This window comes from Cinclus cinclus, unplaced genomic scaffold (assembly GCF_963662255.1).
Source record: "Cinclus cinclus unplaced genomic scaffold, bCinCin1.1 SCAFFOLD_32, whole genome shotgun sequence".
Lineage (NCBI taxonomy): Eukaryota > Metazoa > Chordata > Aves > Passeriformes > Cinclidae > Cinclus > Cinclus cinclus.
This window is the reverse complement of record NW_026912098.1, coordinates 4,071,998-4,093,455: the sequence shown is the minus strand read 5'-3', so window position 1 is coordinate 4,093,455 and position 21,458 is coordinate 4,071,998. Positions and strand designations below refer to the sequence as shown.

The 21,458-nt window shown below is 57.0% G+C and overlaps 1 protein-coding gene across 1 annotated transcript; it reads left to right on the top strand.

Annotated features, from left to right (window-relative positions):
• Window positions 1-1,839: 1,839 nt before the first annotated feature.
• Window positions 1,840-4,220, top strand: LOC134057419 (serine/threonine-protein kinase pim-1-like). Its single transcript, XM_062514408.1, has 5 exons — window positions 1,840-2,340; window positions 2,427-2,477; window positions 2,673-3,039; window positions 3,678-3,857; window positions 4,114-4,220. Exons 1-5 carry the CDS (start codon window positions 1,840-1,842, stop codon window positions 4,218-4,220), a joined length of 1,206 nt encoding a protein of 401 aa, XP_062370392.1.
• Window positions 4,221-21,458: the final 17,238 nt, after the last annotated feature.

The window sequence follows — 21,458 nt, the reverse complement described above, 5'->3', positions numbered from 1 at the left end:
CAGGTGCCGACATGTCCGGGCTATTGTCTGCTCGAGAGCGCTGTACCATGATGGATCAGCACAGCATGCACAGCACACCTGCAAACAGTTATTTGGTAAACATCTACCTTGGCCGGGCCAGAAGTCCTGTTCAAAGCCAACCAGGCCAGAAAACTCCTGTGTGGAGCGAGTGGGGTTCACTGGGGTCTTCTTGTGATGGTCATGAGGCAAATGAGGGAAACTTCAGACTGTCTCTTCCAGGAGTGTGTCTGTTTCCAGTGGGGAAAGTTAGGAGTTTTAGAGTACTTAAAAAAAAAGGAAAAGCATCTCTTTGCCTGAGTGCAGCCAGTTCTCCAAGCAAAGCAGGTTCCAGATGAGGGAGGACAGATGGGACGGGGTTGGGGAATTTGGAGCAAGGTTGTCCACACTGGGTCAGACCTCAAGGCACAGCTTCTCTGAGCAGGCCAGACCTGCTGAGGAGAGACCCTGGATCAACATCAGTCACTGAGTGCTGCAATCACCTCTGCTCTAAAAGGAGCAGTAATGAAATATACCCTTTAAAATCGGAATGGTTATTTCTCCTGAAGTGCAGCAGAAAACCTTCCTGATGAACTGCACCAGACCAGAGGGAAATCATGGCAGAGCTGTGGTTTGTCAGGAGTTCTTTGATCCCAATGAGCCCCGTGGTGCATTTGGTTTCTGAGCCCTTGAACCTCAGGGCCTAGGAGGAGATTGCACAAACCCTTCCAGGAGTCCAAGTCAGAAGAACCTTTCAGCTGCTGCACATGCCTGTGCCTTGGGCTGGCCCAGACTCCTTCTGGGGGATGTGGTGCACCTCAGCCCTGCTCTAGGAGAGAAATTCCTTTCTCCTTGTTTCCAGTCTGGGCCTCCACAACTGCCCTTGGCATTAATTGTTTCTTTCTCTGGATATTCTCTGTCAAAAGATCCATCACCTCTGAAACTGCCCGTCAATCCCTCCCTGGGCTCTCCTCTGCTGTCCTCAGTCTCCAGCCCACTGGGCACTGAACGCCTTTGTCCACTCCTTTGACCACTATCAAATGGTCACGTGCTTGAGGCCATGGGCACCTGGACAAGAAGGATGGCTCCTTTCTATAGGAGAGAAACCTCAGAACCCAAGGTTTTGAAGGAAGATGAGAGACAGTCACCAGAGGCCAAGGCAAGCCAGACCTGTTTGTCTTGGCAGCATTTGTCTGGGAGATATCCTTGGATAGACCAAATCTGGGAGGCCAAATGCCAATTTTGTCCATGGGCATCAGGACAAGAAATTCTTTTCTGGAGGAAGGAAAGTAGGGAGCCCCAGTGTTTCAAAGGCAGATAAGAGCTGGCCCTCAGGAAGCCAAAGTAACCTACATAGTCCTGGCAACTTTTGTCTGGGAGCTACCCTTGCATATATACAGAAATTTGGAGGCAGAATCCCAGTCTTGGCCATGAATGCCTGTGCTTGAAAGATGTTTTTATCATGGGAAGAAAATGTTAAGGGTCTGCCGCCGGGGTACGCAGGGCTTGGCATGGGCCGAGAAGGCAACGGAAAAACAGACACGGGGACAAACGGCCCCAGGGCTTCAGTTGCAGCAGCAGCAGCAGCAGCAGTGACAGAAGCGATTGTGTCGACCCTCTGGACCTCCTCTCCCTCTCCTGAAGTCCCACAGCCTCTCTTGGTCACTCTTTCCCTGGGTCCCCCTCCTCTCCCAGTCTCCGTCTCCCAGTTCCGAGCTGGGCCATGCCCTCGCGCTGCCCTGGCCCCAGGGGGGGCTTTCCCATCCTTTTCCCCATCCCCATCCATCCCGGCACGGTCTCACCTCCACCCGGCTCTGGCTGTACTGGCGGTGGTGCTGCTGGATGGACATCAGTGCGTGGAGCGGCATCGCCTCCCTTTGGCTCCGCCTGTCCCGACACCGGCCCCGGACCCGGCCCCGGCCCCAACATGGGCCCCGACCCCAACCCCGGCCCCTGGCCCTGGCCCCAAGGTGTGCCCTGGCCACGGTCCTGGTCTTCGTCCTGGCTCCTCCCGGGCCCGTGGAGCACACACACAGCACGGCTGCTCCTGCTGCCTGTGTTGCGGTTTCCCAGGCCCGAGCTCCACCGCTCGGCAGCGCGGTCGCTGGCCCTGAGCCTCTGCTGTCCCGTTCCAAAGAGCGAACACCTGGGGCTGCCCGGCCCGGGGCGGCTGAGGGGTGCTCAGGGCTCATGTCTGGCCCCGGGCCGAGCGCTGACAGCCGCGTCTCGCTGGCAGGGGAGGCGCAGCACGGCACGAAGGAGCGGAACCAGCTCGGTTTGCTGCTGGGGTGTGGCGGCTTTGGCAGCGCCTGGGCGGTGACTCGGCTCTCGGACAGTGCCCCGGTGAGTGGCGGGAGCAGTGGCAGGCAGAGGAGGAGGAGGCAGGAGGAGGAGGAGGAGCTCAGCCTGCTGCTGCCGTTGGCTTGCAGGTGGCCATCAAAAGGGTGCCGTGGAACCACGTCCAGCACTGGGGCAAGCTGGTGAGTGAGTGGGGGCCAGAGGGAGAAGCTGGGGCGTGCCAGGATGGGATGAGTCGAGGCACGGAAGGGTGGAAGCCACCAGGAGCCTGGAGGGAGAGTGGGTGTGGGGCCAGCAGAGCATCCCGTGCTGAGGGAGAGCTTCCCAAGTCCTGGCACAGCATCAGCCCCGCTGACGGCATCGTGGTCCTCCTGCAGCCCGATGGCACCAGCGCACCAGTGGAGATCGTGCTGCTGGACAAGGTGTCCACTGGCTTCCCTGGAGTTCTCCAGCTGCTGGAGTGGCTTGAGCTCCCCAACGACATCCTGATGGTGCTGGAGCACCCGGAGTGGTGTCAGGACCTCCGTCATTTCATTTGGTCACAGGGGTTCCTGTCAGAGGAGGTGGCACAGGAGCTGTTCAGCCAGGTGCTGGAGGCCGTGCAGCACTGCACCAGCTGTGGGGTCCTGCACAGGGACATCAAACCAGAGAACATCCTGCTTGACCTGGCCACCGGGCAGGCAAAATTGATTGACTTTGGCTGTGGCACCTACCTGCAGGACACAGCCTACACTCACTTTGCAGGTGAGCCCACACAGGGCTGTGTTCCTGGTCCCGGCATCTCCTGGCCCAACATCTCAGGGCCCAGCCTGGCTGTGGTAGCAGGGACTCTCCTTTTTGCTGCCAGTCATGGCACTGAGTCTTCATTTGAGTTGCTTTTGACTGGGGTGGGTGGGGGCCCAGCTTCCAGCCCTGCTGGCACCATTTGCCAGCCACTGTGTCCAGGACTGGGGCTGGGGCAGCCAGCCTGACAAAAACACCCGTGGGTGGGGGTAGTGGGTTGTGGGGGGTCCAAACCTGTGCAGCAGCTGTTTTGGTGGGCAGGTGAGAAAGGGCTTGCACTACTGTGCTCACATTGCTTGCCTTGTCCTCATAATGTCTTTTGGGGCAATGCAGGCAGGGAGGATGAAGACATGGATTTTCCCCACCACGGAGTGAGTTTTTCCTTGTCATGGTCAGGCCTTGCCAGGGCTTCTGCTGCACTCTTCCAGCACCAGTGGCTCCTTTTCCAACCCCAAGTTTGTACACAAGTCCCAGGTGCTGGCCAGAGGCAAGGGGTCACACCATGTGCCACTGGTGCAGCCCTAGCATGCCCAAGGATTCTGGGGCCAGGCTCTGGGAGCAGCAGCATCCCCCTGATGAACTCCATCTGTATTCCAGAGGAACACCGTCCTACAGCCCCCCAGAATGGACCCACTTTGGCTGGTACTATGGCAAGCCAGCTACCCTCTGGTCCCTGGGCATCCTGCTGCACCAGATGGTCTGTGGGGAGCACCCTTTCAGGAGAGGCCAGAACATCAGCTGGAACCATCAGCTCTCGCTGCCACAACAGGTCTCTCAAGGTGAATCCTCATCTCTGGGCACGGGGGGAATACCAGTGCTGGGAGACACCAGTGGGCTCGTGAGCATCCCGCTCTGGCAGCTGCTGAGGAGGTGGCACATGTCCTGCTCTCCTGCTCTCCTCCAAAACAAAGAACTGATGGGAAGGTTTAGGCCCAGCTCTGAGCACATGCAGCACAGCCTGAGCATGAGAACAGTGGGGCAAAGCAGACTGGAGCCTCCTCCAACTGACCAGTGGTTTCTGGTTTCTCTGTCCAGAGTGCCAAGATCTGATCAGATGGTGCTTATCCATGCTCCACATGGAAAGGCCCTCGTCAGAAGACCTGTTTTGTGACCCTTGGATGCAGCAAATTCACCTGCCATAGAAGAAGGGAGAGAGCCACAGGCACACTTGGATGCAGGGCTCTGGTAAGTTCCAGTTGCACGCAGGCCTTGGCAATCAGAAGCAAAGAAGTCTAGACTTTTTTGTCCTGCCTGTGTCACTGCACAGGGGTCATCAGGTGGGAACACACAGCCCTTGAGCTGCTCTGCCCAGCACTGGTGGCCACCATCTGAGCTGCTTTGGCTTGTCCTGGTTCACTGACAGCTGGGGCCCTGGGCAGAACACTGAGAGCCTGGTCTCACCCCAGGGAAGGAGAAGGAGCCCCTGGAGAAGCTGTAGCAGGTGGGGCTGCTGCTGCTGGAGACAGTGAGGATGACATCAAGGATGGCAACCTCTTCCTCCACCTGGCCACTGGCAAGCTGAAGATGGACTTGGATTCTGGCACCTTCTTCAAAGCCAGGCTCCACAGTGAATTTACAGATGAGTCCAGACCCAGGGGGATGCTCCCAGATTTGGGCATTGCACAGCCTGGCCAGGAAGAAAAGGTTCCCCATTTGCTGGGGAGGATGAAACTGATTCTTCTGTCATCTGCCAAGCTACTTTTTGGCAGGGCCAGGGGGATGGGCTGGGGTGGGTACAAAATGGGAGTCAGCTCCTGGCCCTGCCAACAGCCCCCAGCACCCACCGTGCCCCGGGCTGGGGCAGCCAGCACGACACAAACAAAGCCCCATGGTGGGAGTGAGGTGGGACTCCAGAACTGGGCATGGCTGCTTTCCTTGGCAGGCAAGGAAGGGCTTGGGCTGCTCCACTGCCCTTGCTTGCTTTGGGATCACCATGACTTTTGGGGCCAGTGCAGGGGAAAAGGGAGAAAGCATGGGCTTCTCTCACCCGTGGGTGGGTTTTTCCCTGGCATCTAGGGTTGGGCCTTCCTCAAGCCCCTGACAGAGATGAGATTTTTTACCATTTTTCTTCTCTCCCCTTCTGGACTGTAATCTATTTTCATTAATTTGTTGATTCTTTCTCTAAAGGAAGTGTTCCAGGTGGGCTCCAGTGTGGATCAGGAAGTGCTCGGGACCAGCTGCGGCGTGGATGGGCCGTGCCCTTGGAGAAGGCTGAGGACATCCCTTGGGACCAGCTTTTCTTCCAGCAGCGATGGCATGAGGTGGGTCCCCATCTTCTTGGCACGGTGGGATGAGAGCTTTTGGGAGATGGCAGCGAGCACAGGAGCATCCTGCTGTGGCAGCTGCTGAGGAGGTGGATGTGCCATGGCTGGCTGCAGGCTGGGCACATGTCCTGCCCTCCTGCTCTGCTGCCCAAGGCAGCAGTGATGGGCACTGCTCTGGGCACGGCCAGCATGGCCTGGGCACCGTGGCAGCTGGGACAAGGGGCACAGGAGCCTTCAGCTGATGGGCAATTTCTGGTTTCCCTCCTTGCAGCCCGGCCCTGTGGATGCTGAGGCTGCTCTGGGCTCTGCCAGGGCTCTGCTGCAGCTCAGCACCAGGCTGGAATCAGCCAAAGGAGAAATGGAGTGACCTGCAGCAGAGACTTGCTTGAGCATTTCAGCAACGCAGCTCAAGTTTGCAGAGTGTACACCTCCAAGGGAAAACATGACAACCCCCAAAAAGTAAATTTGTTCAATATCTTCTGAAATGAAATCAATCTGGGATGACCCCAAATGATATTTTTCAGCCTGCTCAAGCTGTAGCTCAGTCCTTCTCTGAACAGTTCTCTCCCCCAACTGCCTTTTACTTCACAAGCTTGGGGCAGAGAATTGAACCAGGGCTGAGGTGCATGGGGAGCACCCAGAGCTGTGGCTTGCACTCAGTGTTTGCAAGTGTTGTGTTCTCATCTCCTGCAGCCTGTGGGGAAAACAGCCTGTGCTGCCAGGCCAGCACTGCCCCTCTGGGCAGGGACAAGGCTGAAGGGCTTTCCCATTCCAGAGGAGCCAGCACTGAGCCTTGGCAGGGCCTGGCAGGGCTGGACACAGGTCTGGCTCCTGTCCAGGACTCACTGCCCACCCACCCCCATTGTGCTCCCAAGGACAGAAGGGTCTGACTGTGCCAGGGGCTCTGGGATGTCTCTGTATCCATGGACAGAAGGGTCTGACTGTGCCAGGGGCTCTGGGATGTCTCTGTACCCATGGACAGAAAGGTCTGACTGTGCCAGGGGCTCTGGGATGTCTCTGTATTCATGGACAGAAGGGTCTGACTGTGCCAGGGGCTCTGGGATGTCTCTGTATCCATGGACAGAAGGGTCTGACTGTGCCAGGGGCTCTGGGATGTCTCTGTATCCATGGACAGAAAGGTCTGACTGTGCCAGGCTATCCATATTGTCTTTGTACTTGTGGGACCAACATGGAGAGTGAAAGAGTCAGTCACGTTGCTTGCACAGCCCTTCCTTTCTATACCATACACATCCATGCACACCCCCATGTATGGATATATTAAAAGGATATGGATGGACAGACATTTCCTACAGAGCTCTAACTTTGGCATAACTCACCTTGTAAGGCAGTGGACAGGGGATTTGTTCCCCAGCTTTGTGAGTAGGTGTCCAAGAGCTGAAGGCAGCAGCATTTAGGAGCAATTTCAGGATTTCTAGGCAGGAAGTGGAGCTGACAACCATCTGCATAAATCGCTGGATTCACTGCTGGGATAGACTGCTATTAATTGAGGAATATGGCACAATGGAGACATGAGACTTGGAAAAATCCCAGCCGTCGTGGATCTGTGCCAAGGGGGTAGCTGCAGAAACACTTTGTGTCTGCTTTGGGGACACAAGGTCCAAGGATCTGGAGTGTCAGAGGGTGACTGTGGGTGGTGGCAGGTGAAGTCCCGTTTCATGACATCCCAGAGTGGAACAGGACAAAGATAAAAGCACCCACAACCTCACTGATGAAGTCTTTCTGATGCTGCAAATCCTATAGGAAAAGCTGCTGTCACCCAATCCATTTGGAGCTATCACATTAATTTTCAATACTTGAGGTTACAGTTTCAAACTGCAGTGTTTTTACCCTCAAAACACAATCATGCACAGTCCATATTTCAATTTTCTCTTTCTTCAACCACAATGAAAAATGATTTAATATTGCAATCAAATCCCAAAATCTTTTAAAAAAGGATGCTGAGCTCAGTAATATGGATCCATGTCATCAGAACTTTCACAAAGCAAATAATTTAGTTGTCTTTTTTAAAGAGATCAGAAACTAATTAATCCAAAGTTACAGAAGATTTTTCACTACACATTGGGGTTTTTTCCTCTACACTTTCACTTTTCTTTTTGTTCTTTTTTTTTATTTTTTTATTTTTTTATTTTTTTCTTTTTTTATTTTTTTAAACAGTGAACACATCCTAAGAAAGGAATGTACAGCAAAATGAGATGCATTTCTGATAAACAATGAAAATGTAGGCTCCTCCTCTGTTTACTTTTGTCTGGATACTCTGAAGAAAAAAATATAGCAGAGAGCAGCAACAGATGCAGAGTGGTTGCTTTGGACTAAACTGGAGTTTAGCACTGGTGACATCCTGATCCAGTCACGAGTTGCAGAATCCTTGTGCAGATCTCAAGCCCTGTGTTTGCAGGCACAGCACCTGCAGCTCTGACACAGCAGTGCATGAGAACAGCTCTGCTATTCCCCCAGAGAATCGGGGCTCTGCCCAAGAACGAGGTGCTACAGTCCTTTGCTCCTGGTTCCCGTGTGGAGCAGCTCCTTCCCGCTGGCTGAGCTGCTCAGGCAGAGCCCGGCAGCTCCTGGCCCTGCAGGGCTGAGGCTTTTCCCCCTTGCTGGGCACAGACTGATGGAGCAGCACTGCTGAGCACGGGGACACAGCGAGGGACCAGGAGCAGCTGCCTTTGTCCACCTGCAGCTCCAAGGCCCAAGCTCTGAGCAGACAGGGCTGGAAGGGACTCGCAGGCTCCCTGTTTGCTGGGCTGCCCCCCTTGTGCCCGGCCCAGCTCTGTGTGGGGCAGAGGGAGAACAAGGGGCAGCTCCCTCCCAGCTCCCAGCCCCAGCCCAGGGACCCCTCTGGCCCCGGGGCTTGGGGCACTGTCAGCACCCTCTGCTCCAGCCACCGCTTCTGCTGGCACTGACAGCAACACCCAAACTGTGGCTGATCCCGAGGGAGCAGCAGCAGTGCCTGCATCTGATCCCTGACTCTGGGGCACGGCTGGACAAACGACACCCACAGCAGCAGCAGCAGCAGCAGCAGCAGCAGCAGCACATGGACCTGACTTTGAGCACAGCCCCTGGCACTGTTCCCTCCCGTGTGCAGTGGTGTCACAGCAGCCTGGGGCACCTGGGAGCCCTCAGTGCCAGCAGGGACTGGAGATGGCAGCCCTGGGCTCCTGGAGGTTGTGCAGGGAACAGAGGTGGGGACTCCCTCTCCATGTGGAGCTTCCAGATGGAAAAGGCTGCTGTGACCAGGCAGCTGCAAGGGCAGAGAAAGGAGGGGCTGGAGCCCTTGATTTGTGCCAGTTCCACAGTCCTGGGGAGCAGCCACTGAGCACAGGGGGAACAGAGGGCACAGCAAGAGGGACAAAACCAGTCAAGGTCAGAGACAGGAAAGAGCCAGAGCTGGGAGCAGGAACAGCTGCTTCATTGCACCCTTGGACAAAGCTCTTGGCTGAGCTTTCAAAGTGCTGAAGGGCATGAAGGGCAGAGAGGTGACAGCAAACCATGCTCCTGTTTGCACAGCCTCCCCTCTCAGTGTCCCAGAAGGATTTGGATGAACTGTATTCTTCTCTCTGAGTTGTCACATTCAGCATGAGCAGCTTAGCCCCAGGAGCTAAAGCAGCTGAAGCTTTAGGCCACAAGGGCTGACCAAGAGGGAACTTTTGGACCCCCAGGTTTAGGATGGCCAGCAGTTGGGATGTGTCCCAAGGAGGCTGTGCCAGCTTCTCTGGAAGGCCCCGTGCCCTTCCAGCTACGGCTGTGTCAGCAGCCCTGGGGGCTCCTTCTGCTGCCCTGAGCCCGCAGAGCAGGGCAGTGTTTGCTGGTGGTTAGAGCTGCTCATAAACATCCTGTCAGGCTGCCTTAAACACTTGGGGCGAGGGATTTCTTCCAACCTGGGCCACTTTGGGTGGGCTGAGGGTGTCCCCAGGGCAGGTGGCAGTGTGTGCAAGGGCCTTTATGACACAGAGCAGCACGGTCACCATGGCATGGAATGGGACACGGTGTCAAAGGACCCTTTGTGACCTGTGCTGACATAGGAGCTGGCAGTGACACAGCCACACCACAGCGCTCGGAGCAGGCGACGGGACAGGACGCGCCGGAGCGGTGCTGTGAGGAGCCCCCACACAGCGCACTCGTTCGTGTCTGACCCGCAGCTTTTCTGAGGCGTTATTCCTGCAGGTGACCTCGTGGCAAGGCTGTGGGACTTGGTGGCCCGCGGCCTTCCCGAGGCTTCTCTTTTGCAGGTGCACTCGCGGCCGGACCGCGGGACTTGGTGACCAGAATTGCTTACGAGGAGTCTCCTGTCCTTGTGGCAGGAGCCCTCAGGAGCAGAGTGCAGGACTTGCTGTCCTGCAGCCTTCCTGAGGCAACTCTGTCGTGGGTGTCCTCAAGGCACAACTGCACGACTTGTTGCCTCACAGCTTTCCCAAGGCATCTCTCTAGAAGGTGCCCTTGAGGCCAGACTCTGACATGGCGGGCAGATTTCTCAGCCTGTTCAATGTTTGCAGAGGGAAAAAAGAGAAAGGCCCTGGAGTATCCCCAGAACAACCACCTGAGGAGCTGGAGCAGTTCCAGCCAATGCAGGATGGTGAGTGGCACAGCTGGGCCACAGGGCTAATGGATGCTGCCAGCTGGGCTCCATCCCATCCCATCCCATCCCATCCCATCCCATCCCATCCCATCCCATCCCATCCCATCCCATCCCATCCCATCCCATCCCATCCCATCCCATCCCCTCCCCTCCCCTCCCCTCCCGTCCCGTCCCGTCCCGTCCCGTCCCGTCCCGTCCCATCCCATCCCATCCCATCCCATCCCATCCCATCCCATCCCCTCCCCTCCCCTCCCCTCCCCTCCCCTCCCCTCCCGTCCCGTCCCGTCCCGTCCCATCCCATCCCATCCCATCCCATCCCATCCCACCCACTGTGGACATGGCCAGGGACAGGACAGAAGAGGGGCTGGGCAGACACCCCGCAGCAGCCGTGCTCCATCCCCTGGGGCATCCCGGGGCTGTCCATGGCTGGGGAGCGCAGGGCTGGCCTGTGTTCTCTGGCCTCTCCCACAGCCCCTCAGCTCTGGCTGCACTCGCTCTTACCCAGGAGCAGCCATGGACAAGACACAAGAGCAGGAACCCACCCGTGGCCGCTTCCGCACAACACTGAAGGTACCTGCAGCCATCCCTACCTGGGCTGGGCCTGCTGTCACTGCTCAGCCCAGCACAGCGCTTGGAGCATTGCATGGAACTTGCCTCTCTTCCCTGTCTTTTGTTCTCCTGCAGAGGTTCCAGAAGTTCCTACGCATTCGACGTAGGAAGACCAGAACCACAGCTACAGAGGGCACAGCTGAGCCTGACTCCAGGCTGACCGAGCTCCAGGCAGAGCCTGATGTCAGCCCAAATTCACCTGAGTGCTCAGAGGGCTCTGACACTGCAAGGAATGATGGCAGGGCAAAGGCTGACATGGCAGAGACTGAGGACATGGGCGGCACTGCAGAGACTGAGGGCATCACAAATACTGACACCACTGCCACTCTGAGTCAGGAACTCATTGGGGACTATTTCAAGGAGCCCTGTGTTTCTTCCCAGCCAAACGTAAGCAGCCTGAGGCCAGGGCTTGAGGCCTCACAGGAGTGCATGCCCACTCACGCCATGGTCACTGGGCCCCCTCAGTCTTTGAGGCCAGCACAGTGTGGCGGGGAGGGAAGCACTTCTTAGGGGAAGCTGGGGAGTGTCTCCCATGGACAGTGCTCCAAGTCTTCCCCACCTCCTCCAGGTGCCAGCCATGGTGAAAAGCATTCACCAGAGTCTCGTGTCCCATGCCACTGTGGGTGTCAGGCTGCGCACTGACATTTGGAGGCTGGCTGGAGAACACCCTGCTGACGTGGTGCTGACCCTCCTGCGCTGTGCCCCAACGTGTGACAGGTACGGGGTCCACGTGCCTTGAGAGCTCAGGGCTCAACAGCCTTTAGGGCCCATGGCCCTGTACAGCCTGTCCAGTGGGGTCTGCCAGACAGGCACAGAGCTCCAGGACCCTCAGGCCCCTCTGTTTCCTCAGCCTGCTGCCATGCTCCCTCCCTCCCCCTCAGGGCATTGGGGCTCTGTCACCTGGGCCCCACAGCTGTACAGGGCCTGGTCCTGTGACTGAGACCCCCTGACACAGAGCTGTGATCCCACAGAGCTGCTGCAAGGATGTGGAGAGCCATAGGCTCGTCAGGACCAACAGTGGAGAAGGTGCTGCCCACACTGCTCTGTGTGATGGAGGATTGGCCTCTGCACAGCATGAGCACCTCTGATGGAGACAACAAAGACGTGTTTGCCATGGCTGTGAGTTTGTGGAACTGGCCTCTGCTCGCTCTCCACTCGCCTCTCCAGCAGCTCTCCATCCTCTCCGTGCCTCAGGCACTGGGCTGAAACCTGGGCTAGGGACAGGCTCAGGGGGCACTGGGCCCGCTGCTCCCCCTGCGTCTCCCCTCGGGCCCTGCCCCATGGACAGCTCAGCCCTGAGCGCTGTCTCGGGCTGCTTCTTTTGCAGGCTACTCTGGTGATCTGGCTAATTGTGCCTCAGTGCCAGAAGGCAATGATCCTTTATTCCTCCCGCCTGTTTGTGGCTCTGCTCTTCCACATTGTCATCACCACACAGCAGATGCCAGAGGAAGTTGATAACTTCTGGACAGCGTGCCGGGAGGAACATCGCCTTCCCAGCCAGCCCAACAGGTCCCAGTCCCCCTGTCCTTCCCATGCCCTTGTGGCCAGCACCAGTGCTCCCAGTGTGACCTGGACTTTGCTCTGCACACAGGTTTGCGGTGCAGGCCATGAAGGCTCTGCTCTTCTGTCTGCACTATGACCCTGAGGTGATGGCCATGGAGCGCAAGCGTGGCTGGGACACGCTGCTCTGTGCTGACACCCAGCACTATGCCGTGGGTCTGCTGGCCAGGTGAGACCCCCATTTCCCCTCTGTCCCCGACATTTGTGCTCTGTGCCCGGGGTGCCCCACACAGTCCCTGTGCTCATGGGCCAGAGGGATTTGTCACCAAGGGACAGCCAAGCAGACTGGAAAATGTTGGGAGAGGAGGTGCCCAGAAGGAGCAGCCTCCCAAAATGCCCACATCCGCTCCAGGGATGCTTGGGAAAGACAGGACCTCTGTGACTCAGTCCTGAGAGAGGTTTGCCTGCCCACCTCAGTGTCTTGGTGCCTTTTCCCCCATCAGGCAGATGCGCCGTGCCTCCCTCTCCGTGTGTTCTGGGATTGCACGCCGCCTGCTTGGCTGGCTCAGCAGGGAAGAGCCACGCTGGGATCTGCCTTTCCTGGCATTCCTTGTGGAGGTGAGCCCGATGGCCAGCGCTGCCTCTCTGAGCTGCCTCCCAGCTCTCTGTGGTCATCGCCACAGCTGCCTGGGACGGTGCCCGTGCCCTGTGCTGCTGTCTGGCCCCAGCCCTGTGCAGATCTGGGCTCCTGCTGGCTGGGTCCCCTGTCACTGCCCTGTGCCTTCCAGGTCCTGGACTGCTTGGATTTGACTCACTGTGCTGACAGCATCCTTGAGCTCATGTCAAGGCATGTGCAGAGCAAGTGCAGGGAGAGGCGTCGCCTGGCGCTCCGAGGCCTTGTGGTGCTCAGCAAGGATCCCTCGATGGTGAGAAGGGGACAGCGGCTGATGCTGCGCTGGGGAAAGCAGCCCCTTGGGCTGGCTGGACTTCAGGAGCTGAGGCAGATGCTCCCAGCTCTCCTGCCTCACCTCCCTGAGTTCTTTGGGACAGGCCTTTGGCCTCTGGGCCCTGCAGTTGGGGTTGCAGTGCAGGGCAGTGTTGGTGGTGCTGTCGTTCGTGGCTTCACAGCACAACCTTGTGTTCCACACAGGCCCTAAAAATGTGTAGCCTGTCTCAAAGCCTTTTGGAGCTGCTGGCTGATGCAGATGGAGAGGTGGTTGGCATGAGCCTCCACGTGTTCACCAATGTGCTCCAGGACAAAGACATCCTGATATCCAGCACCACCGCCCTGAAGCTGGCCCAGGCACTCCTGGCCCTCTTTGACAACGTAAGGCTCAGTGTCCTCAGCCACGGGCACTGGCTGCTGCCCAGAAACTTGGTGCCCTGTGGATTATTTGGGCTGTTGTTCAGGGGCTGCAGTAGTTGGTGCTGAGGTTTTTTCCTTTCCTCCAGGACAACAGCCACGTGCAGCTGCTCTCCCTTGACCTCTTCTGCAAGGTGATGGAATTGGTAGTAGACGAGGGAAAAAAGCCCCTTAAGTCAACGGTGTGCCAGAGCCTACTCCCACTTTTATTCCACTGTCATGATGAAAATCGACGTGTGGCAGAGGTGAGGACTCGTGGGCTGCTGGTGCATCCCTGGGAGGGGGCTCGGCTGCCTCCTGCCCTGGCACCTCCCGGGCTGCAGCCTCCTCCAGGCCTTGGCACAGGGACACGGGTCCTGTGCCCTGAACTGCGCTGCCATCTCCACATCTCTGCTGCTCTCCAGGCCTCTCGGGCAACGCTGCATTGTGCAACCAAATTCCTGAAGAAGAGGAATCTGGAGCAGCTGCTGAAGAAGGAGCAGCTGTGGAAGTTGGCCGAGTGCCTGGTAAGGACGGCCTGGAAGCCCCAGGCTCAGGCTGGAGAAGCCCCCTGAGCGCGGTGCTCGCTGTGTGGGGCTGGCAGCTGTGGCCGTGCCCAGTGCTGCACCCAGGGGCCGCACGGGCTATGCTCCAGGCTCCCGTGGCCCCGAGCCAGGTGCCAACGGAGCCCCGGCCCAGCGGGGCTGCGGGGAGGGTTGGCACCGCGGCTCCCCGGGCAGCACCCGGCCCTCTGCCCCTGCAGAGCCCGGCGCCAGCGGCTGCCGGCCGCGCCTCAGGGCTGGGCGGGCAGGGGAGGCCGGGGCCGGGCGCCTCCGGGCAGCGCCTGCCAAAGGGGCAGAGCCCGCCCCGACCCTTCCCTGCCTGCCGCCGCTCTCCCCAGCTGGCAGAGGACAGGAGCCGAGCGGCCCAGCACCTGCGCCAGGCCCTGCCGTACCTGCAGAGCCCCCAGGAGCCCCTGCGAGAGGCGGCCATCAGGTTCATCGGTGAGCCCGGGGTACCTCCCCACCCACCACGGCTCGGCCCCGGCCCCGGCTGCTGCCCCGGCAGCGCCATCCGGGCCCGGCGCCGTGGAGCCCCGGCTGCCCTCGGGGCTGCTGCCGCCCTCTCCCAGCCGTGCCCTTCCTTGGGTGTCAGGAGGTGGCGAGGGCCCGGGCTGAGCCCTGCCGGGCCAGGAGGGCCAGTGGCCACAGGGCTGGCAGCGCCGCTGGCAGGGAGCTGTGCCGCTGGGGCAGTGACAGGCTCTGTGTTCACAGGGCTCGCCGGGCAGAGCTTGAGGGGGCAGAAGGAAGAGCCCCAGGTGCTCAGGGAGGGTGAGTGAGGGCAGCGGGCTGTCAGAGGGGCTGGTGGGGGGAGCTGCAATCCCTGGGCAGGGAGCTGCAATCCCTGGCCCAGCTGTGGAGGGTTTCACTCCCTGTGTGGATGAACGGTGGCGTGGATGGAGCACACAGAGATTTCAGGGACATGGGTGGGGGTATTCGTGGCCAACACCTTGCAGCTGATCCCCTTGGCCCCTCCTCTGTTTTGGCCATGGAATAAGCTAGGTGGGATGGCCCTAGCAGGAAGGTCACCTTGGATTCCCACAGATCTGGGCTCTGACCATGGCTCCTTTCCTCTGTCTTCCAGTCTTTCAAGCCCTGATGACAGACGACAGCCCTTCCCAAACAAACGTAGGAATTCAAGATGCACTCAATTGAAGAGCTGCAGAACCATGCTCATCTGCTGGCTCAGAAGAACCAGCATCCCTTTAAGCTCTCCAGATGCCATGGAAGATGAAGCAACCTTGAGACCAGAAGAGACCAGCTGGAGCTCCAGGCACAGCTGAGCCTGTTGAAGTTCATGTGGCTTCAGCCCTCTCCCTGCTTGTACATAGCTCTCTCCCTACAGCCTTCAGACACTGCCCATCCTCTCATCTTCCCTCCACTATCTCTCCCTTTTCACTGCTCCCTCCCTCCAGCCCTCACACTGTGCCCATCCCTTTTTTCTCTTATGTCTCATTCCACCCTTTTCACTGCCCCCTCCCTCCAGCCCTCATACTGTACCCATCCCTTTTGTCCCCTCCAGCTCCTCCCGTTGCTTCCCCCTCCATCAATAAAGAGTTTGGCTTCTTCACTTTGCCTGCATCTCTGTGGAGCTCAAGCGCCGCAAATCCGGAGCCCTGGGACACATGGGCTCTTCCTGCCGTTCTCTTCCACGCTGTGTTTTGTGCAGAGATGCAGAGGAACAAGGACAGATCAGGCTGGAAATATCTCTCTGCTAAAGGTCCAGTTCCACAACACTGTGGAGTTAGAGGTCTTGCTGAGCACTCTTGGAGGCCCTGGGTTTTAGAAGAGCCACTCCACCTGAGTATGCTCTGAACCCAACTGGGACGGATTCCATGGCAAGCATCCACAGAGGGCAAAGGAGACTGGAATGCTGCAAGGTTTCAACACCAGCTTCCTGAAAGCACAGCAATGCTCCATCCCTGCCCAGGTCAGGAAGAGGGCAGAACCAGAGACCATCAGGGCTTCTTAAGGAGCGTTGGGTGTGCCAAAGGACAAATGAAGCAGCAGCACAGTGCCTGAGACTCGGACGCGTGACCGTGCCAGTGTCCAGAGCGCTGTCAGGCAGTGCTGGGATCCTGAGTGCGGTTCTGGTCCCCACAAATGAGGAATCACAGCCCCTGCCCCAGACCCAGTCAGAAAGCCAAGCAAGTGAGACCAGAGGGAGGGCACCCTTCCAGTCTCTCTTGGGCATGGCTGCAAAACAGCCCCTGCTTCTTCTTCCTCCACCTGTGATTGGGGTGTGCTGATGGCAGAGCCAGCCAGGTTGTGCTCTGTGTGCCAAAGCCTGTTGAGAGGGGGAAGGAAAAGTGCTGCGTGCAGAGCAGAATCCTGTAAAGTGCTGGCAAGAGCATCCTGCAGGAGCAGAGCTCTGGTCTATGGCCAGGAACAGCCTGGTTTTGCTGCCATGAACGCAGGCAGGACTCCAGGCAGGTGAAGAGGCAGCAGGCAGCTTGTGTTTGTAGGGGGCCTGGGGCTGCATATCTGAACCTCCACCTGGAAACACCCTTGGAGGAATGTGACCTAGAGCTGGAGTGCCTGTTCTGCAGCCCTCAGGGCTCTTGGCCAGCCCAGGGCATGTGCCACCTGCCAGGGACAGCTCTCAGCCTGCCTGGCAGCTCCCCATGGACTGTGGGCAGAAGTTGGAGGTGGAAGGAGCCACCCCCATCAGGGCAGATTCCTCCTGCTCTGGAGATGCTGCTGCATGGCCAGGGCTGCTCTCAGCTCTCTCCTCAAGGCAAGGCAAAGGGGCTGTCAGGCGTGTCTGTGTCCCTGAGACTCCTGCACTGTCCCACGGGGCATCAGCAGATGTGCCTCAGATCTGCCTCACAAAGTGCCTCCTCCTCAGCCTGCTCTGCCTACAGACAGCAGCAGCAGCACCTTGGCTTGCAGCATCTCAGTTTGTCTGAGCTGCCCTTCTGGCCCTGCTGCCAGGGAGATGCCCCTGGGCAGTGCCCTGTGCTGGGAGGGGTCTGCAGGGCAGAGCTGAGCCCCCAGGGCTGGGCAGGGCTCTGGAAGCACTGGCAGGGACAAGGCTTGGATAGAGACCAACAGCTCCCAGTAGGAACAACTCCAGGCAGCAGAGAGCCAGACTAAAGCTGGATATCCCTCCATGTCCAGATGCACAGGGAAAGAGAGGATGATTCAAAGAAAATGATTATTGAACTGGAGTCTTCAAAAAGTCCACTTTATTTTTCAAGAATGCTTATGTTCACGCTGAAATAGAGGAAGGTATAATCAGGAAATGGCACCTGTGTGGGACAGTTAGGTCTGACTGCACTGGGGTACAGGGAGCTCTGTTTTCCCTCTGGGCTCCCTAGTGTTCAGACTGAGAGTGATGCTGAAGATGATGCATTAAATCAGCAGCAAAAACCTAAACTTAAAAATAGAAATGTGTAGTGAGGTTTTCCCATAGGAAGATAAGTAGTTTTGACTGGATTCCAGAAATTATTCCATAGGATTGAATGAGAGATATTGCTCCAAGCTTGTCAATAACTTCTTTGAACAGCCCACAATGCCCAGAGTGCAGAAATGTCCAACAGAAGCTCCATCAGGCACTTCCTCCTGCTGGCATTGGCAGACACGCGGCAGCTGCAGCTCCTGCACTTCTGCCTCTTCTTGGGCATCTCCCTGGCTGCCCTCCTGGCCAACGGCCTCATCATCAGCGCCGTAGCCTGCGGCCACCACCTGCACACCCCCATGTTCTTCTTCCTGCTCAACCTGGCCCTCACTGACCTGGGCTCCATCTGCACCACTGTCCCCAAAGCCATGCACAATTCCCTCTGGCACACCAACAACATCTCCTACTCTGCATGTGCTGCTCAGGTGTTTCTGGTTTTCTTCTTTCTTGGAACAGAATTTTCCCTCCTGACCATCATATGCTACGACCGCTACGTGCCCATCTGCAAACCCCTGCACTACGGGACCCTCCTGGGGAGCAGAGCTTGTGCCCACATGGCAGCAGCTGCCTGGGCCAGTGCCTTTCTCAATGCTCTGCTGCACACAGCCAATACATTTTCCCTGCCCCTGTGCCATGGCAATGCCATGGGCCAGTTCTTCTGTGAAATCCCCCAGATCCTCAAACTCTCCTGCTCACACTCCGACCTCAGGGAACTTGGGCTTCTTGCTGTTAGTGCCTGTTTGGTATTTGGCTGTTTTGTGTTCATTGTTTTCTCCTATGTGCAGATCTTCAGGTTTCATGCTGAGGATCCCCTCTGAGCAGGGACGGCACAAAGCCTTTTCCACCTGCCTCCCTCAACTGGCTGTGCTCTCCCTGTTCCTCAGCACTGGGACATTTGCTCCCCTAAAGACCCCTTCAATCTCATTCCCATCCCTGGATCTGTTCCTGTCAGATCTGTACTCGGTGGTGCCTCCAGCTCTGAACCCCCTCATCTACAGCCCGAGGAAACAGGAGCTCAAGGATGGTCTGAGAAAAATCATTGTTCATGCTTTCAGAAGCAAGAAACTCTTATTCTCCTTTCTAGCTCTTACAATGTTACTCATTAATGCCCACTCTGTGTCCTGTGTATTTTTTTTCTTCTGGCACATGTAATGTATTTTTGTGTGTTTGTTAACAGGAAAACCTTTGTCTCCAACACTTTCATCTCAGTATTTGCATTTGTAGCGCAAATTTCAGACTATATAGTCCCAGAGCTGTATTGTATACGCGGTTACACAAAATAAAGAACTCTGTATTGCCATGTTTGCCGTGACATCATTCCTCCATGACTTCTCTGGAGCTACAGGGTCAGTGCCTCAAGGCAGAGCTGGGAAGAAAAAGGAACCCCAGTGCTGTTCACTGCCAGGGAGCCCCAAGGCTTCAGCTCCACAACCTCCTCGCTATGCAGCACAAAGAGGGGGCACAGGCTGCAGGAGAGATGGCCGAGGGCTGGGCAGGGCCGGCAGGGCCAGAGGCACCCAGGCCTTTGTCCCCTGGGCTCGGGCAGGGCCTCTGCAGGCCCCACAGAAGGAACTTTCCTGGCAGGGGCTGCACTTTGCTTCTGCCTCGGCCCTCCCTGAGGAGGCTGGCAGGGCTTGCAGGCTGATGCCATTTGTCCTTGCTGCCCCTGCCATCCCACTGCCCCAGCAACAGCCCCGAGCCACCCGTGAGGGACAGGCCCTGCTGTCCCAGGCCTGGGCTCAGCCTTGGCCTTTCTGCTTCCTCCAGCCAGCCCAGGCCTTGCTCAGCATTGCAGTTCCCTGCTCACAGCCTTTGGCTCCTGCAATCCTGCCCTCAAGGATCTGCTCTCCCCAGGCCCTGGGGAGCCTTGGGCACTCCCTGCCCTCACTCATGGTGGCCACTGATGCTCCAAGGCACTTGCAGTTTTGCTGCTGACTCCTGCAGCAGCTTCTTCAACCTTCTCTCAGTGCCTCAGGCTCCTGCCATCAGCCCCAAATCCCCAAATCTGGGCATCATTAAAATACACAAAGGCCTTGGGAGCTCTTTGTCTTCCTTCCATTGTCTTCAAGTCTCCAGGGCTTGTGCAGCTGCTTGCAGTCACTTTGGAGTTCTGTTAGGGAGGGGGATTTCAAAGTGCACCTCATGATTTTTGGTTTTACTCAAAGGCATATTATTTTTGGTTTTCAGTCCTGAGAAGAGGTGACAGAAGCATTCCCCAAGTGATGTTGATGCTGAATGTCTCCTTAGGAGATCTGGGCACAGAGAAGAATGATCCCTTTCAGGGCTGACCCTGTTTGGACAACCTGCTCCTCACCCCAACCTCACCGTGTCTGACATTGCCCACCCGGGACTGACATCCTGAAAAATAAAAAAAAAATCCCTATAAATTTATTCTTATAATTACAATTAAAGTAAGCAATAAAATTATAAATATATTTTCCTTATAAAAGGAAATATTAGCAGTTTTTCATTTAATAAATGAAAAATAATTAAATTTAGTAAAGAAATTTATTTTTGTACTTCTAAAAAGAAACATTATTTTTAATTATCTAATTTTTGTTTTGATATTAAAATCTATCAATTTTTTAGAAACCAGAGAAGTTACAAGTCATTGGATCGAAGCAACACAAATCCTTTAAATTATTGGCTGTTGATTTCACCTTCTTTATGCTAGTCTTTTTATCAGTCCTTTTGTAATCCTTTTTATGCCAGTTTGGGATCTATAGAAACTTTTTTGGGGCACATTTGGGGATGATTTGGGTCTGTGGAGGGAATTCAGAGAGAACTTGAGGGTCTGCAGGACACTTAGGGAGCCGGGTGGGCACTGGGCAGGGCACTGGGCAGGGCACTGAGGGATTCTGACGGACACTTCGGTGTCCGGGGGAGCTCTTGGGGGTCCGGGGGGAAAAACTTGGAGGTCAGGGAGGGGAATGTGGAGCCCTTCGGGGTCCGGGCGGGCACTTGTGGGGCTCGAACGGGGCTCTCTGGGGCGCGGGGCATGATGGGAGTTGTAGGCGCGGGTAGAATACAGTTCAATGGAGCCGCGGAGCATCACGGGAGTTGATGGCGCAGCTGCAATGTCTCTCTGTCGGGCGCGGTGCATGACGGGAGCTGTAGTCCCGGAAGTGTCTGGGACTGGGCATTTGGGGTCCGGGAAGGGGCCTGGGGGACACTTTTGAGTCCGAGCTGTGACTGGAGGTGCTCAGGGTGGAACGTGTAAGGTTCGGGAGCATTTGGGGGGAGCTTGGGGAGGTCTAACGGGGCCCTTTAGGGCGAGGAACACGGCGGGTGTTTTAAACGTGCAACTGCGTTTTATGGGGCTATGGGGCCGCGGGAGGTGACAGGAGATTAATTCCCAGAAGTGGTTGTAAAGGGAATCTGTGGCGCTGGGAGCAATCAGGGAATCCGGAGCTGCTTTTGGGGGCTTCTGAGAGGATGGTGAGGGGGCACTTCGGGATCCTGGAGAGTGTGGGGGACGCTTATGGGACATGGGGGAAGGGGGGCAGATAGCGGGGTTCTGTGGAGCGCGGGGCATGATGGACGTTGTAGTCCCAGCTCCAATGGGGCTCTATCGGGCCGCGGTGCATGATGGGAGATATAGGCGAAAAGGAAAAGATGGCGCCTTCACAGGCCCCGCCCCCATTCCCCGATCCCCGGCGCTGATTGGCTGCGGGCAGTGATGGGCGGGGGCGGGAGCAGCCCATTGAACCCCTCCAGTCCCTCCCAGTACAGCCCAGTTCATCTCCAGTACAGTTCAATACAACCCCAGCGCCTCTCCAGGCCCTCCCAATACACCTGAGTTCATTCCTACTCTCTTCCAGTTCTCCCCACTGTCATCCATAGTACACCCCAGTGTCCTCCGTCATCCCCACACTGTTCAGAGTGTCTCCAGTTTGTCCCAGTATACCCCATTATCACTCAAAGTATTCAAACTTTGCTCCAGTATTGCCCAGTGTCAGTCCCAGTATGTCCCAGTATGTCCCAGTGTGTTTCTGTGTACCCCCACAGTCCATCCCAGTCCACCCAGATCCCCCTCAGCATTCCCAGTGTTCCCCAGTGTGTCCCAGTCCTCCCCACTGTTTCCAAAGAAAATTGAACTTCTCATGGT